Below are 16,901 nucleotides of genomic sequence, written 5' to 3' on the forward strand. Positions count from 1 at the left end.
TGTGGTGGGGGTGGGGGGCGTGGGGGGGGGGGGGGATGCTGGCTTTGCCCCCACCGGGGGCTCAAGCGGTGCAGACATTGGGGGGGACGGCTGGGGACCAGAGCTGCTTGCGGTGCATTGCCGGGTGCCGGGGTTTAGTGTTTTCGTGGCAGAGAGGAAATGCTGCTGTCGCGGGGAAGGCAGGCAGCCCGGGCGCAGGAACGAAACGGGCCACTTACGGGAGACAATGACTTATCGAGACTTTCCGTACTTGAGGAGAGCTCCTGGGAAATGGAGGAAAGGGGGTTTGTTGGCGGTTTTAGGTGGTGGTGTTTGTTTAAAAGGAGAGAGAGGAAGGAGGGAGAAGGGGAGAAAAAGCAATAGTTTAGCTCCAGGTTCATAACGATCACTTTTCATTTAATTTTTTTTTTCCCCCACCCCATCACAATTTTGCTGCCTTTTACTCTTGGATAGGAAGCAGCACCTAAACCGGCACGTGATGCTTCCAGAGTAACGCGACAACAATTTCACGGATCTAAACCGGAGCCTCTGCCGGCCAAGGCCACTTGTGGTGGTACCAAACAGGGAGCAGGGCTCACGACTCATCGGCAGATCCTATCGCTAAATGCCCATAAAACCCCCATAGATTTTCCCCATTTACATCCTTTAAAATATTCGTCTACCCCAGAAGTGTAACTAAGGTTTCAGCTCTGACTTTCTTGGCTCATATCAGCTGCAGAGACGGGAGCTGCTATGGCAGGGGGGGGGGGCGCCATGACCCCTGCCGCGGTTACCCCAACTCTGCCCCGACACCAGCCTCTCTCCATCAACAAAAACACTTTATTTTTCTCCCCTGGGCTCTTAATTTAGCCTGTAATTTCAGCAGATAAAATTAACCCCATGGAAACTCTCCTAAAGATTAAAAAATCTGACAATTAAACTATTTTCATGATCAAGTTGATGAGTCAGTACTAATCGGCGGAGGAGCACAAGCCATTGACCACGTTTCCCTGCAGCCACCGAAAGCCACCCTGTGCATCCACCCTAACAGCGATTTCCACCTCTAGCCCGACCGTTCCACAGTTTCTGCAGCACCGCACTTACAGCCCATAAATCCATTATTTTCATGCATAAAGAGATAATAATGGAGCTTCGCACCCTTGAGACTGGTGTGTAATAGGTTTTAAAATTCACTTCCCAAAAAGAAACAAACAGATCTGGGTTTAGTATGTTAATCACAGGGATATGCTAACTCCACCAGGCTTAGTCTCACCATAAAAAATAACAGTGTTTAATCGCTTCCGCGTGACCACATAAAAACCCTAACAGTGCCGAGACCCTGCAAGGCTCACCAAGAAAAAAATATCTGGAGCCCCGAGGCTGCTACGGGCTCACGTCGCTGCCTTCTTCCCAGGCACCAGACTCATTCCTGGATCTTAAATCAAGATATTTTAGGATCAGAGTTTCCCCTGTTTTGTTGTAAATAAAAAATCTCTAACCAGGAGATCAGCGAGGGGAGCAGGCTGTAGGACAGTACCATCGGGAAGTAAGCTGAAAAGCTTTTAAAAACTCCATCTTGCCACATTTGCTCGTAGGCAGAACAAGAGTTGTCACCTCTAAAACACGTCTACCGGAGACGCTTTGCCCAGTTCAACTCCCATTATAATAAACACGATTTTAGAAGTCCCTCTTCTCATAGCATCCATACGTCCTCTGCCGTAAAGCAAATCTCACGGGTGATTTGGGCTGCTCCTCCTCCAGCTCCTGCAGCCGCGACCCCGGTGCGCGCTGAGCCGCCGCGGCTGGACCCTGTCCCCAGTACATTTTCAAGCAGAGTCTATTCTGCTAAAGCCGTGCCGGTTTGCAATGATTGAGGACAGAGTTTTCAAATTCCTCTCGGATTTAGGAATAGGAATAGCGCAACCCACGCTCCTAATTTTCATTTGAAAGTCTTAATTCCCCCAACTTTCGAGGTCACACACAACCTGTCCAGCACAGGAGCACACCCTCTCCTTCGCCGTGCACAGCCTCCGCCCCCCGACATCTTCACACGTGGCACCTGCGATGCAATTAGGACTTCGATCCCGCTAGACACCTTTAAAAATTGGTTTACCAACTTTATCAAAAAACGCCAGCATCACAACCGTTGACTACAGGAGCCTCGCGCTGACGCAACACTGGTTTGCACCATCACGCAGAAAATGAGTCAGAGCTGGCTCCGGGGGGGGCAAGGCAAGTTCCTCCAAGGTTCAGCTCCGGCTCTGTCATTAAGCCGCTCCCTGGAGTGAACATGGATGAGAATTTAGCTTTGTAACCTCCTCTGTGGGAAGGCTCTGGTGTCTGCTGCAGCTCAGATCACCTGCTCGCCACGCCGGGCGTGAGCAACAAAACCTGCTTGCAGCACGAGGCCCGGATCCAGAGAACAGGAATAACGAACTTTGAGGGGGAATTTCTGTTTTGCTTAGCGTCTAACGCTCTGGCATAATCTCAGCAGCTCCGGACATGTTCGGAGCCGGTTCCTCCCCACCTGCCTGTGCTTCCAGCAATGTCATTTCACGGGCAGCTTCGCTCCCCAACTTTGAAGGACAGCGCGCTGCAGGGGCAGGTAAAGCTGGGGCAGAGCTTGGCCTAAACCCACCTGCTTCACCCAAAGAACACGGCTGCAGAAGGACCCACTGCAGCCCCCCAAGGTCTCAGTCATTCCCTATTCCCCTCGTTCATCGTAGCACGGCTCTGCCCCGGGACACAGCAGGGCAGCTGGACCCACTGGCCACCCAAGGAAAGACATTTTGGGGGTCTCTATTCAATATCTGATGATTTCCCCAGTGAGGTCAGGTAGTTTTACGGCAGACAGCCAGCAAACAGTAATAAAAAAGTGCAATAGGGAACACAGCTTGTTGTGTGAACAGACCTAGCAAAGTTTGGGTTCCTCCAGATGCATCCTACATCCCTCAAACCTTTCCTCCCCCTGCGACAGCTCCAGCCATCCCAAAGCTTCCTGCGACACCTCGCATGTCCCCTCGCCGGGGACCTGCTTCAGTGTGGGGCACACTGTCTGGCATCAGCAAGGACCAAAAACCTCTGCAAAGCATGCGACTCGGCAAAATGGAAAGAAACTCGGCACGTTTCTGGCTTCTCCTTGCTGGGGCATTTGGTTGACGCTTCAAAAAGTTCCTGCCAGAGGAGACAAGGATCGCACAACGGTTTCCCATTTCCCCGGGAAACCAGGCTGGAGGAAGGAGCGGGAAAACGAACCGCATTCAAAGGGTGCCAGCAGCGCGACTCCTCTCCCTTGCAAACTCGACATATGGATGAGCCATTTGTCAAGCGCAGGCGATTTTCCAGATCTGTCACTCAGGAAACAAGAAGCCTTGAAAGTTTAATACCCTGGTCTCAGCTGAAATGTCGGTGCAAAGCGGTGTTTACAGTCAGCTGTGGCCGTCGCTGGCTCTCTCCCCTTCCCCCATCACTTCACCCTCCACTCGGCACAAGGCTCATCCACAGCCACCATCTCTGCAGGGTTGGCTTTGGGGTTTTAAGGCTAAAATCCTTGATCTTTCTTAAGATGTAGGAACATTCAGCACAAGTTTCTACCCAGTAAACACATACCGTCATACCGATAAAAATAACTTCATCTCTTTTTGTAAAGCGCTTGACAGTGAGCTCGGCACGCCTTGGCCCCAACATCACTTTCGCTTCCACAAATCCTTCGCAGAAGGACTTTCCTACCTGTTATAAAACTAAAACAGATATTATTGATGGCAGTGTTTTGTATCTTAAAAAACAATTTAAAATCAAGACAGCTCTTGAGAAGCAAATGCCTCACCAACACTGCTTGTATTATGGGGAAATGTAGAGGTTTTAGCTAAAAGACATCAAACCAGGATGCCCGGAGGAGTCAGACTTTGCAGCTTGAGTGACTGCTGTCACTGTGGTCAAGCAGAATCCTGGCAGGCAGAGGGATGCCCTACCAAATCCAAAGGGACGATGCAGAAGAGATGCAAAGCCTCCCAACTCGGACCTGTCCGTGGGACCGCTGTGCACCCGGCAGCGCCGCCCTCGCAGCAATGATGTGCCATGACAGCATCAAAAGTGATTCTCCGGTAGCCATGCTGCTCTTATCACAGTGGGGAAACAAGCTCTACCAGAAAAAGCACCTTTGCCAGCGTTGCTGAAGGTGCTGTTCCAGAGGTAAAAGGCCAACGTTCCTCCACACCCCAAATGGCAAAGGCAGGGCAGGAACATGGGCTGAAAAGTTGAAAGGCCAGGGTCGGCCATGTCGGGCAACCTTGAATAAAAAGCAGCTTTCAAATCCAGAAGTCGCCTGCGAGCGCACATGCTCTGATAAGCGAATCTGTGCAGAAACACAGACGTAAACAGATTTGCATATAAACCCCCGCTGCCGTTTCTCAAGATAATGCTGATGCTGCTGTTAAAAAAAAAAATAAAACCCCACACCGTGGGCAGCGCTCACGTCGCGTGAAAGCTTTGCTCTTCCTCCACCACCCACCCACGCGCAATGGCCCCGAGTTAACAGCGAGGAGCTGGCATTTAAGAAGCTGCAGTTTCCAGCACTCCCTTCCCGGCAGCCAGCCTAGATTCTTAACTGATTATTCAATTAGCAGTTTTCTAATTAAAATTTTTTTACTTGACTAGTGGAACCAGTTCAGCCAAACATTTCTGTTCGCACGGAGATGCAAGTCTGCCTGGCTCTCCTCACCATCAGCCCGGCTCCGAGCAGGTGCTGGGTTCAAGCTCGCAGCTAAAGTAAGCCGTTCCCATTTAAAAATAGCTGGTTTCAATCCAGTCGGTCAAAAAAATAAAAAAGCAGCTGTTTTTCCCTCCCTGCTCTGCATATTTTGAACCTTGATCTTAGCTCGTGAAGGGATCTGAGAGAGGAACCACCCCTCTCCAAGCAGTCAGCGCTTCTTCCCACCTCCGAGGCTTTGGGAGTTAAAATGCTGGTGGGAGGCAAAGGGGGGCACAAGGAGCATCCTCCCTGTTTCATCCAGGTACAGGCTCTCAGCTATAAACTTTGGTGCACCTGCCTTAATATTAAAATTGCTTAAACTCCAGGACTCGCCATCATGGTCCTGGATTTCTCAGCACCACCAGCACTGCACCCTGCCACGCTGGCAGGGACGCCGGGGTCAAATCGTGGAGCACGGCTCGCAGGGAGATAAAGGGCTGAGTATCGGTGACTGGTGCAAACCCCAGCCTGCCAGACGGGAAAACTGGGGAGCGAAAAGAGCTCACATCCAGCCTCGGCTTTAACTCGGAGTCGTGGGGTTTCATCTTTGAAAAGCGTTTTCCAAAAGTAACAGCCCTATGAGAAACGCGAAGGGGTGCAGCAGAGCAGCAGTGCATCCCGGGCACGTTCATCCCCAAAAATGCCAATTCAGCCAAGCCCCGGCTCGGCTCGCAGGGCGCAGACCCCGGGGGGGGGTCCTCGTCCATCCCTAGAGAGGTGGGGGAGACAAGAGCAGGGAACCGGGGAGTGGTTAAGGTGCTGCTGCCGCTGCCGCTCAGCGCCTGCCAAGGAGGAACCGAGGCAAAGGCATTTGCATGCTGCAAAGGCAGCACAACCTGTTTGTGCAACAAATCCCCCGGTGCGGGTGCTGGCGAGAACTCGCTGCACCTTTACAGCAAATCCTGTTGGGTTTACGGAGGAGGCGTCATTAAAAACAACCGCCCCAAAGCCAGCAAGGCTTGAGTTGAGTAGAGCTAGGTAAAGTGAAGGCGATCAGGCACCAAGATGACTTTTTCTGCTCCGAGTTCAGCTCTCCCTCACCCCAACAGGTATCTCTAGGTCAGCTTGAGATGTTTCTGGCAGCTTGGCCCAGCCACGAATGGTGTTACTGAAGTTTAAGCAGCTGCTCTGCCCTGGGTGAGGTTTTGCTTCCAGGTTGCTGCTTGCAGCCCTGCCAAAACCCTGGGGAGCCGGACACGATGTCCCACCCCCCATGGCCAGCTTCTACCAGCCACCCAGCCCAACTCCTCCATGTTTCTGCCCAGCACAACCGACTTAACAGCGCTATTGCACGACCGAAGGCACCGACAGGACTGCCTCATGCCGGAGACAGTGAGGGACCCATCTTGCAGGTTTAACATTTAAACAGGCAAGAAAGAAGTAAAGCATCCCCGTTGCGCAGCGCTGGGACGGCAACCTGCCCCCACGTCTGCAGCATGGGGATCCCGGCCATGGTCTGTCCATCTTCTTGCATCCCAGTGGACCGCGCAGCCAAAGACACCCAACTACGACATCTCAGAGCATCTCCTACAATGAAACACTTATCAGTGCTCCCCCGGTTTCCAGCACCAGCATCAGGTTACAGCAAGTTCCTCCCCTCCGGGTCTCAAGTTGCTCAGGTGGAAAATTCAATACGGAGCAGCCCCAGCACATTTAATCTGCCCTTTGTCTGTAAATGGATCGGAGAACGGGACACACCTGGACTCCAGCAAAATACAACCACCACCCTGGAAACCAGGGCTGGAAGAAAGGCTGAGTCCATCCACCTCGAACCGGAGGGAGGCAAGACGACATGAGTTTCGAGCTTGTGGCTTTTCCTTTGCATGCCTTTGTATTAATTGAAAAGTAACAAATGCAAAATAAATTTATACCATTAGAACCGTATCATGGAATTATGTTACAGATGCATAACCCACAGCACAAACGGCACTTGAAATAAAACCTCTCCTGCCCGTTATTATGGTGGTTATGCAGCATGAAGCCACAACTGGAACATAAAGACCTCAGCGGGAAGAATTATTCTCTAGAAATGAAGTGCCACGGCTGCGGGCGATCACGGGGGAAAGGACAGATTCGTCCCGGGGTGACTACTGACTTTGCTAAGAGCTGTCCCCCCCCCGGCTCTAAAACCAACACAGACTTTTTTTCCTTAAGTAGCGTTAATACCTGCTTTGGGTCTGACGCAGCTAATCCGGGACCTGCAGGTAACGGAGGCCCTCGCAGAGGACCAGCAGCAAAGGAGAGGCACCTTTAAGAGCCTAGAAACAGGGAGGACCTGGCGCCGCGCTTCAAGGAAGATGTGAAACAACAGGCAAAGGTCCAGAGGAGAAATAAAAACCTAGAGGTCTAGAATAGGTGACCTACGGGAAATGTAGAAGAGGCCAGAATTGTTCAGCGGAGAGAAGACTGATGGGAAAATAACCCAGCCAGACACAGACGGAGGCTGCAGAGAAGGGAATATGGTGCCACCACTCCCTTGGTAGAGCTAAAAAGCAGCTTCAGGCTCCAGTAATGAAGGGGAGACGAAGCCTGGATGTGGGAAACCCTCACTGGGAAAGAGCCTGGATGTAAGCCCTGCAGCAGGCTGCAAAGCCTCCGGCGTGGGCAGAGTTTGCAGGACACTTCCACAAGTCTTTCAGGGATGGGTGCGACATACCTGCCTTCTCTGTACCTCTCCTTTCCCCGCTCCTCTTGTCTCCAGCCCTGTCCTCTATGGCTTGTATTTCAGATCTACGCCCACCTGCAAAGGCACAAGCCCAACGCTTCAGCTTTTCCTCCCTACAGCTCTTCCAGGCAGAGTTTATTCCATTTCTCCTGCTCTTCAACAGCCTCCGGTCACAGATCAGAAACAGCCAACTTCTCCACAAAGCCTCTTCTCCATCCTCCGCTCCCCTCCTCCTCCGGGACCGTCCCCCTGGGCCTGGCTGATTTGACTCCATCTGCAGCAGGCAACGAATTATCCATGATCATACACCAGCTCTACGTTTGCAGCACACAGAAACGCTGCATTAGCAATACAGGACAGCTGAAGAAATGTCGTGTTTTACCCTTGGCTGGGTTGGATCTGGCTTTTTTTTTTTTTTTTTTTTAAGATTGGAAGGAGAGACACACAGCTGAACACTGGATGAGTTTGCAGGCTGAGGCCCACACAAGACCAGACGTTGCAGGCAGCGCTCGGTAACGAGATTCAGGCCTTGCAGCCTTCCTTAATCCGGACAAACGACTTCTTGGTTTTACATTCGAGTTTTGCAATTTTTTGCAAAGAAACAGAAGTTTCTCGGGAGGTGCAGCAGAAGCGGATTCCCAACCCACGGCTCGACGCTGTGGACACTGGCAGCAGAGACACAGCAGCATAAAGGGAATAAAGTAACTCCCAGATGAGCACACATGAGATTTTTATTGCTGTAAAATCTCTAGCTTAAGAAAGTTTGGGGAACAAGCTAAGGGCTGGTCCCAGCACAAGACAATTCAGACATCTGCTGGTTTCCTGGACCAAGGGAAAATTAACTTGTATAAAGTAGCTTAAAGCAGCTTAAAGTAGTGAATTCCAGAATTTGCTGGAATTTACGCTGGACCTGCCCGGCCCCACCACCACCTGGCCGGCTCCAGGGATTGCTGCTTTCAAATACGAGGCACTAACATTGAGTGCTTCAAATAATACAGGTCCAGGAAGCTGCTGGGGATATTCGGAGGCCGGGAAAGTTCTTACAGCACCTCGAGTATCCCTATTGCTGTGCACCGTTTAAACAGCTTGCCCCGCCTCCGGATCAAAATACGTTTAAAACATCGCCAAGAGAAACTCTTCGCTGCGCTGCTTTCATTTATGTAAAGCTTCGGTTTCCATTATTCAAGCAGCTGCAGCCAACGTGAGCAGAGAGACCTCGGCACGTCCTGCTCTCCATCAGCCGGTTGTTTTCCACCGAGCAGCCGATGGGCAGAGACATGAAAGATTCATCTACCCATCGGCAAATGCCGCGACCCCGGCTCGCAGCTGGGGTTTCACCCAAGAACGGTGAAGAGCAGGACAGGGTGGTTTTACCTTGAAACCAGCCCGGACGACTGCCGCTTCACGCCTCCAAAACCTCCTTCAAATCCTTATCCAAAGGAGCCTTCCCCAAGTCTGGCAGACAGGCAGGAGACCACGCAGACCCTTCCAACGATTTACAACCCAGCGTGGAGCCAAGGGAAAGGGGGAATCTCAGGCAAGGCAGGAAAGCCAAGAAATACTCCACCGTTACGAAAACAGTCACGAGATCTCGAATGTCTAGACGGAGCTGCGGGGAAGTTGGCTTTCAAGGTCTCATCCACACGAGGCACAGGGATGACCCAGAAAAGGAGCTGTGTGGAGGCTGGCTGATCTGCCCGGGTGCCGGGTTGAACGGCTGCCGAAGCCCCACCGGGACCGAACCTTTGGTACTGTGGTTTTACAAGCCATCCCCGCTGGAGAGGTGAACCACCTCCCCGGGGGAGCATTTCAACTTCTTGAGTTCTGGAAGAGGCATTGCTTTTCTCCGATTTGGTTAGCACTGCTCATAAAATTTGCATTTAGCATCAGCTCACCTCCTCCGTTCTCCTCTCCCGCCCGGCACCCCCATCTCAGGCTGATGCTCGTGCTAAAAACCATCAGCCCTTCAAAACAAAGCAGCAAAATAAAAAATTTCCATTTCCAGCTCTTTTCCCTCCAGCCTTGTGTCCCCACTACCAAGGATGCTGCTCATCCTTTTGCTCCATAAGTCTTTGTGTCGGCAGATGTGTGAAATGAATAATCTGCATTTTCTTTGGGCGAAGTCCCACTCAAGCAAAAACACTCACTCTCCAGCGAGCGCGCACAGTCTCGCAGCGTGCACCGATACAGCAGCTCAGCACCAAAGCAACTTTGTGCCGATAACTTTTTGACACTTAAAAATAAATGCCGCAAAGCCCATGGGAGCTATTTGGAAGACGGGTAACACGCATATGCCCGAGCTCACCTATTTAATTGCCATTTGCTTTGGCATTAGACCGCATTAGCGCCCAACCCTGGAAACCGGAATCGTCCCCTCCGCACAGCCCAGTCCCCCCAGCAGGGAAAGCCTGGCTTTCCACTGTCTTGGAGCTGCAGCAAGAAGGCAGAAATCCAAAGGAGAGCTCGGCACAGGGCAGCAGCTGCGGACAAACCCCACAGCTGCAGCTCTCGGCCCTACAGCCAGAAGGGTGTGTGCACCAGAGGCTCGTTTTGGCCAGGGCACCGGGACGGCGGAGCTGATGGGTTTACCTGCTCTCCTCCTGCTCCCAGCTCTCAGCTGCCCAAGGCCTTTTCTTCCTGCAAATAAACCTCATCGTTGCTAAATCTGAACAAGTCGGGACAAGGAGGAAATCAGATTTCCAACAGTGATCAGACGGCTGCAAATTGCAAAACAGAGACACCGGCCGAGTTGCCCAAATCGTGTGGGAATTCAGCAGTGTAGGAAGTGACCCAGTCCTCCTGACCCAGCTTTCTGCCTTACCTTGAAGCCATCTAATGTCTTCCCCTCACACCAAGAAAACTCCCCCTCTGGAGCCCCAGCACCCTCGAGTGTGACCCACCAGTGCGTGTCAGTTTGCTTAGAGACACAGGAATCAAAACTTCACTCATTTGCAGCAACTACGATAAAAAAAACCTCTGCGGTAAAGGAGGAGCTATGAGATGAGCATGGCCCTGGGGGCATCCCTTCCCAGGCAGGCTGAGCCTTGGAGAGCCCCAGCATTACCTCTTCCTCGCTCTCGACTTTGGGATTGCTGGCTGTGCGCTTCAGATTGCTGCTCAGGCTGATGGTAACGGTGGCGTCCGACTTGGACCTCTGGTGAGTCCTTTTGGAAGGAGACAGCCCCATATCGGGCGCTGGGCTCAGAGACGGCAGCTCCCTCTTCTTGTAAGCTGGCTTCAACTCGTCCGAGAGGATGAGTTTCCGCAGCTTGGTCCCGCGGGAGTGTCGCTGAGTGGAGATGTGCATGTCCGAGGAGTAGGCACCCAGCAGCAGGGCACACTGCAGGGAGAAGTTGATGCTCTGCCGGCAGCGGTGCACGATGTAGGGCTTGATCGCATCTCCCACATCCTCGTCCATGTGAATGTACATATTCAGCAGCTGTGGCAGGTAGAAGTCCACTTCTTCGTTCCTAAAGCAGAACAACCTATTCCCAATGTAAGCCTGCACACCAGGTTCCTTTGAATTGTACAAGTATGAAATGGCCATGGAGATATCAAAGAGTTTGGATTCAAAGAGCCGGAGGAGCCAGGACTGCTTAGCAGAGTTATTCTTCTGCCGCTTCCGGGCGGTTTTCACCGTGTTGGCCATGGTCTCGTCCTCCTCCTGGATCTTAGAGGCCATGCTGGGTGGATCGTCCAAGCACTTGATTTCACAGCCCTCCCCGATGTCTCCATTGGCCAAATCCACCGCGGTCCGTGGGGCGCGCTCTGCCTCGCTGCCATCAGCCTGTTTTGTTAAGTTGTCGGAGGAGACGCTGTGCATCAACTTGACCTTCTCCAGGACCTCTTCGCAGGCTTTCTTCGCCACCTCGGGGTCGATGACCGCCAGCTCCCCGACACCTTCCGTGATGACGCTGAGAGACGTCCCGCCATTCCCTTGGGGTGCTGAGCCGGGCGCCTGGTCCAAGCCTGTCCCTCGGGCTGGGTCTACAACAGAGTCTCCCATAGCAGTGGCGGGTCTGCACACTTCAAAGCTGAAAAGAAAAGAAGACAAAAAAAAAGAGTCAGGGACACAATCTGCAGAGGAGACCTGCTTCCAGCCTGAAGGTGGGAAAACAGGAATCCATGGTGGGATACACCTCAAGGGAAACCGAGAGCTGAGATGAGGTTTGGTGCAAACCTTTTCAAAAAGCCTTTGTCTAGAGAGGGAAGGCGCCCCAAGCCAACACACGCAATGCAAGCCGGCCCAGAGCAACGCCGAGCTGCTCACATTGGGTTTTAAAGGTCTTCTTGGTGTCCCTTCCACTTCGACTTGAAAGAGAGCTGTGAGCATCTATCAGCCATTACACAAAATTTCCCTGTTACCATGACGATAAAAAAATTGAGCAAGCCAAAAAGAGAAGGAGAAGGGAAGAAAAAAACCAACCAGGTTGCTTTATGCTCTCCACCCCAAAGGCATTCTGCAACGCTTGGGATTAGAGGGCCACAGGCTGGGTGGACCCAGTGGCTCTGCTTCTTGCTAGAGAAGATGAAGTTTATCCCCCGTGCTCAGCTTTTGCCCATTTAACCTCCCTCCAGGACGGAGGGCGACAGCGGTACGCGGCGCTTTGACGGTGAAATCCCCTGCTGGTGCCGGGCGATGGGCGAGCAGAGAGCCGGCACAAGAACCGTGTTTGTTGCAACAAGGTCCCTGTTTTCAAAGTCCAGACACCAATGCCCAGATTACGCATCCTCACCAACGATTAGCACTTAACTACGTTTTAAAAATAAGATAAATGAGGGATTGAACACACTTCCCGGTTTCCCATCTCGATAAAAAGAGCAGCGGTGCATCTCTACGGATAACCAGCAAGAATAAAGGCGGCCAGTGCCAAGTGAAATCGTCCTCTAAAAATAAAATAAGGCACTCTATTCAATCTAACATCATTACTGCGGCTCTGACTGCTTCCCTTTATTGCTTATATGCTACAACAAGACAGCTCGTGATCAGCAGAAGGGCACAATGCCTTTTACAAATGTTAAGCACTGCAAGCAGATTGCCAATTCCCTCCTGCTTTTCACGTCCAGCACGGTGGAAAAAATTACTGTCTTTGGAAAAGAAGTTCACTGAACCATTTTCTGCCTGTCTGTTCCCCCAACGACCCCCAGCCCCTGTTTTGACCACAGAAGCTGCACCGGCGGGTTCTTGCAATGAGATATTTCCCCGCTAATTTAATGACCTTGTTTTAGCTGTTTATTTTTACAAGCGATTACAGCTCCTGACACCGGAGAAAAGGGCGAGGAAACCCATGGCGTTTCTTTCTAAATATTCCAAGCGAGTAAAAACGAGGTCAGTGTGTCCAGATGCGAGTGCCGCTTCCCAGAGACCGGTTTCCTCCTCTTGTTTTCAAAGCACTTAAGCTCTAACTACGAGGTGAAAAAAGCTTGACCAAAGTTCAGCAGTCTGAACCGATATGAATAGCATCTTTCACCCCATCCGCACGGCAGCAACACACAACGTTTTCCTCTGTGCTTGCCATTCCCTTTGGTACAAATCCTGCATGCTTCAAATATTTGTGGTCATTAGATCCTAAAGACCCTGCAAGCTGAAGGAAGTTGTTTTTCCTTCTTAGTGAGCCCAGCCTTGCCCCACGAAAGCCCAGCCGATCTAATTTTTAAATTAACACCATGCCGGCAAAAAGGAGATCCTCCGGCATAACTCGGCAAGGCGGGATTTGAAGAGGCACGGAGTGGAGCCGGGTCCAAGGAAGAGTCGCCCAGAGCTTTGCTCGTGCCAGCACTTCTGGGGTCCTTCAAACGTTCGCATCAAGACAACTGGGATGACAAGCTGATTAAAATATAAAAAAAATTCAGCGGTGGCATATTCCGGAGTCCCAAACACGGCTCCATGGCCACACGCCGGGTGCAGAAGTACCTGCGATCCCGGGCGGCTCGGTCGCCCGCAGAGGGCTTTCCCAGCCCCGACTGGTTTATCCGATGCAGGGAAATGCTTCTGACATCCTCCTTGCCAGGCTGTAGAGGGAGAAGAAGTGCGTAGGATCTCGTTAAACCTCCCTCCCCATAAACACGGGGCACGCAGGAGAAGCCTGGTGCAGCATGACGGCACATGCTGAAATTCTGGACGTTAAACCTCCTTCACGTCCGCGGGAGAGGCTGGATCCGACCTGACCTCCTCACGCAAGGTATCCCGATGACTCCAAGGCGCCCGCGTCGCATGGCGCGCTCATCGCGAGCGGAGCCGCTCCCACGGCCAGCCCGAACTCCCCGATCCTTTTGCCACCTTCACCCGGCCGGCCAGGCCCGTAAGGGCCCTGCGTGCCGGCTCTGCACCGGAGAGGAGATAGCCAGAGCTCGCAACTGCTGAGTGGGTTAAACTTGGATTAAGGAACTGCGCAAGATAAATCCACCCACGGGCCTGCAGGGTTACCTCTGCACCGCAGGCACGGCTTTGAAATCCATGCATTGCTTTTTTTTTCTTTTTTTTATTCTCACTGCTCTCTTACGCTCTTCAGCCCCCCCCCAACACTTACACAGCCGCCTTCTTCAGTGACATCCCGGCAGTGGGGCTGTTCAGAGCCCGCCAAGGACACGTCTCCGCTCCTAGCGCTCCCTAAAATCCCAGCGAGGGAATTCACTCCCCGCCTCCTGCACCTCTCCGCATTTTTCCGTGATTCACATCACCATTTGTTAAACATATCACAACGCACTATTTACCTCTCGAGGCTCAGCATAACTCCCCTATTCCAAATCGCTGGTCTCAACAGGGATAAAAACCCCATCAGCTGCACACAATGAAGCAATCCAGTCTGGAAAACAGGCTGAGCTGAATTCATGTGGTTCATCCTCCACCCACAGCCATAACGGGCCAAGTTTCTCTCTGGTGGAATGGCCCTGAAGTCGGTGATTAAATACGAAATACAGGGAAGCCCCTATTAGCACAGAAACTACCGATGAAGCAGCCGCGTGTCGGTGCAGCGATTCGAGAGCACAGTTCCTTCAGGGAGGGACAAAAGCAGAGGGAGATCTACGGGAACAGAGCTGTGGCTTTACAGGAAAAAAAAAGAAAAGTCTCGCTCCTGCCTGACTTGAATAAGAAATATTAGCCCTGGCAAACAACCAGGGGGGACAGGATGAAGCCTCACCAAGACATCTGGTCTCTATTACGCTGCATTACTTTTTGTTTTGCTCAGCACTGACGGCCTTCGACATCTTGCTGCGCCTTCGGGAAGGCCACAGGAGTTGGGATGGGGGCAGAAAACATCACAGCAGCGCTGGAGGCCGGAGGAGGACGCACTGTCAGTGCCCCTCACTGCGCTAAGGGAGAGCCCTCGGACCCGCTGCAAACAGAGTGACTCAGTGCAACTTATTAGGTGATAGCTTAGAGGTTGGGGAAACTGAGGCACAAAGGGACTGTGACTGACTCAGCTCACGTGGGGGAGACGGGCAGCGTGCTGCAAGCACCACTGAAGCGAGGACAAATAATTCTTCCTGGGGGACGCTGCGCCCTCTTTCAAGTCCAAAATCCCCTTCCAGGAGAGACTCGGCACCAACAGAGACGGGCTCCCACCCGTTTTTCACACTTGGCTGAAGCAGATTTAACCTCTGCACAGCACACGGGTCTCACTGCGCTTCAAAAAAACCAAAATGCCAGGTTCCAGACATCCCCCAAGGACAAACTCTGCCCGTAAACCTACCCTACTGCACAAGGGCACTGCTGTGGGACTTTTCTCCCACGGAGCAGCACCGCTTCCCTCCCAAAGGATGCACACCACGGGGCAAATAGCAGAGGGAAAGCAAAAAAGGTGACTTTTCAGTGAAAAGGGCAACAGAAGGTCCTGAGCCAGAGACTGAGCGATCGCTGGCACCACAGACAGGACGGGCTCCTCCATCCAATGCAACTTCCCTGCGTCAGGCCTTGGGATGGAGCAGCCTTTGAGAGCCTTTCCTTGGGACACAGAACAAGTGCAGCTCCTCTCAGCTGAATCGGTGCCTCAAACCAGTACGTCAAAGCCCCGACACACCAGACCAGCAGTTTTCTTAACAAAGCAGCAGGTTATGAGCGACACTCTGCTGGAAGAAACAGCTGGAAGCAACCGCCATGGGCGGCCCGAGCTCGCTCACAGCTTAGCTCCGCACCACGCAGCTCCTAAAACCCATCCCGGTCCCCAGCCCAGCGGCGGGGCTCACCGGCTCGGTGATCGCACGGCACCGCTTGGCTCCTCTGGTGCACGGCACAGCCTGGCTCCTCTGGTGGGACGGGACGCTGGAGGCTCTGCTCTGGTTCGGCCTCGTCGGGATGCTCGCACTGGAAGGACTCCGCGTCCCGGTGCCAAGTTGTGTTCAGCCAAGCCTGTGTGTCTGAAACAGCAATAACCCTGGGGCTCGCACAAGCAGAGCAATGACTCGCCCTTAAATTTGGAATAAAATAAAAGCCACACTGCAAGAAATGCAGCAGGAGAATGACAAACTACACAGCACATTCAAGAACGGCTCCCAGCGCTCCTCAGCCTCTTGGCTCTTGTAAGGGCGAGACGCCTTTAACTCCCTACTCTGAACGTTCATGCACAGCAAACTATTTATAATTTGTCTTTGTGGCATCTTTCCTAGGAAGTCGTTCTGCCTCCCCCGCTGCGGAGCAACGGTCCCCGGGCTGCAGAGGGGACCAAGGCGCAGGGAGGAGGGAAAGCCGCAGCCTGCCAGCCCCAGAACCGCACTGCCAGCGCTTCCTTCGTTCCTTCCTCCTCCACAAATGATACAGCCCCACGGGAAGGAGTTAAATCCAGAGATTTACTTATAAATTAACTTCCCCATTAAAAAAAAAAATAATTGTGGGAGCGCGCTCTCTCACCTCTGAGAAGTGCCCCAGCCCTTTGGAAAAGGCGGCTTTTGCTGCAACAGGCGTCGCTTTGGCGAGGAAGCCCTTCGCAAGCCCACTCCACGCATACCACAGCGGTGGCTCATCCGACACGTTACTCACACAAACACGTCCAACCTTTTGTCCTCTTCCGTCGCACCTCTCTGCCCCGACGAGCATTAATTACGGTCCCTGAGCAAGCGAGGACAAACCCTTCCATCCCAGCAACCTGTTTCCGAGCACACCAAACCCTTAAGCAAGCCGTGCTGGCACAGACACCATGGGAAGTTTCCTCCTCCCAGTGATCACAAGGTACTTTGAGCCTGAACGTTCCCACACTCATTTATATATGTAAATTCACTATTTCAAGTTGCTGTTGTTACCCACGGTCATGTCTGAGCCTTCATCTAAAGCGTGACTTGAAAGAAGCTGTCTAGATGAGACTTAAAACGGAAGGAGAAAAGGCAGGAGCCCACATCCCCGGCTCGGACTCCAAGAGCAGCTCTTCCACTGCTGATCCAAGCACGGACCCCGAACCGCACGATGACACATCAGCTGTGATTTAAGGAGCACACGACCGTGGCACAGACTGAAATCCCCTTCGGATTGCCAAGCAAGAAGTCCGAGACCATCATCTCTGCCGAGCAGAGACT

General features: G+C 52.5%; 2 protein-coding genes across 2 annotated transcripts in view; both read right to left on the reverse strand.

Annotated features, from left to right (window-relative positions):
• Nucleotides 1-11,418, reverse strand: part of PI4KB (phosphatidylinositol 4-kinase, catalytic, beta) — a 20,799-nt gene extending 9,381 nt beyond the window's left edge. The window contains 2 exon segments of the mRNA XM_009332556.1: nt 219-263; nt 10,459-11,418. Coding sequence (XP_009330831.1) covers nt 219-263; nt 10,459-11,400 — 987 coding nt within the window. The 5' untranslated portion in view covers nt 11,401-11,418.
• Nucleotides 11,419-13,567: 2,149 nt separating this feature from the next.
• The window catches only part of RFX5 (regulatory factor X, 5 (influences HLA class II expression)), a 10,106-nt gene continuing 6,772 nt past the window's right edge, over nt 13,568-16,901 (reverse strand). The window contains exon 9 of the mRNA XM_009332561.1: nt 13,568-13,718. Within this exon, the coding sequence (XP_009330836.1) occupies nt 13,568-13,718 (151 nt within the window). The remainder of the gene's footprint in view (nt 13,719-16,901) is intronic.

Source organism: Pygoscelis adeliae, unplaced genomic scaffold (assembly GCF_000699105.1).
Source record: "Pygoscelis adeliae isolate BGI_AS28 unplaced genomic scaffold, ASM69910v1 Scaffold709, whole genome shotgun sequence".
Classification (NCBI taxonomy): Eukaryota; Metazoa; Chordata; class Aves; order Sphenisciformes; family Spheniscidae; genus Pygoscelis; species Pygoscelis adeliae.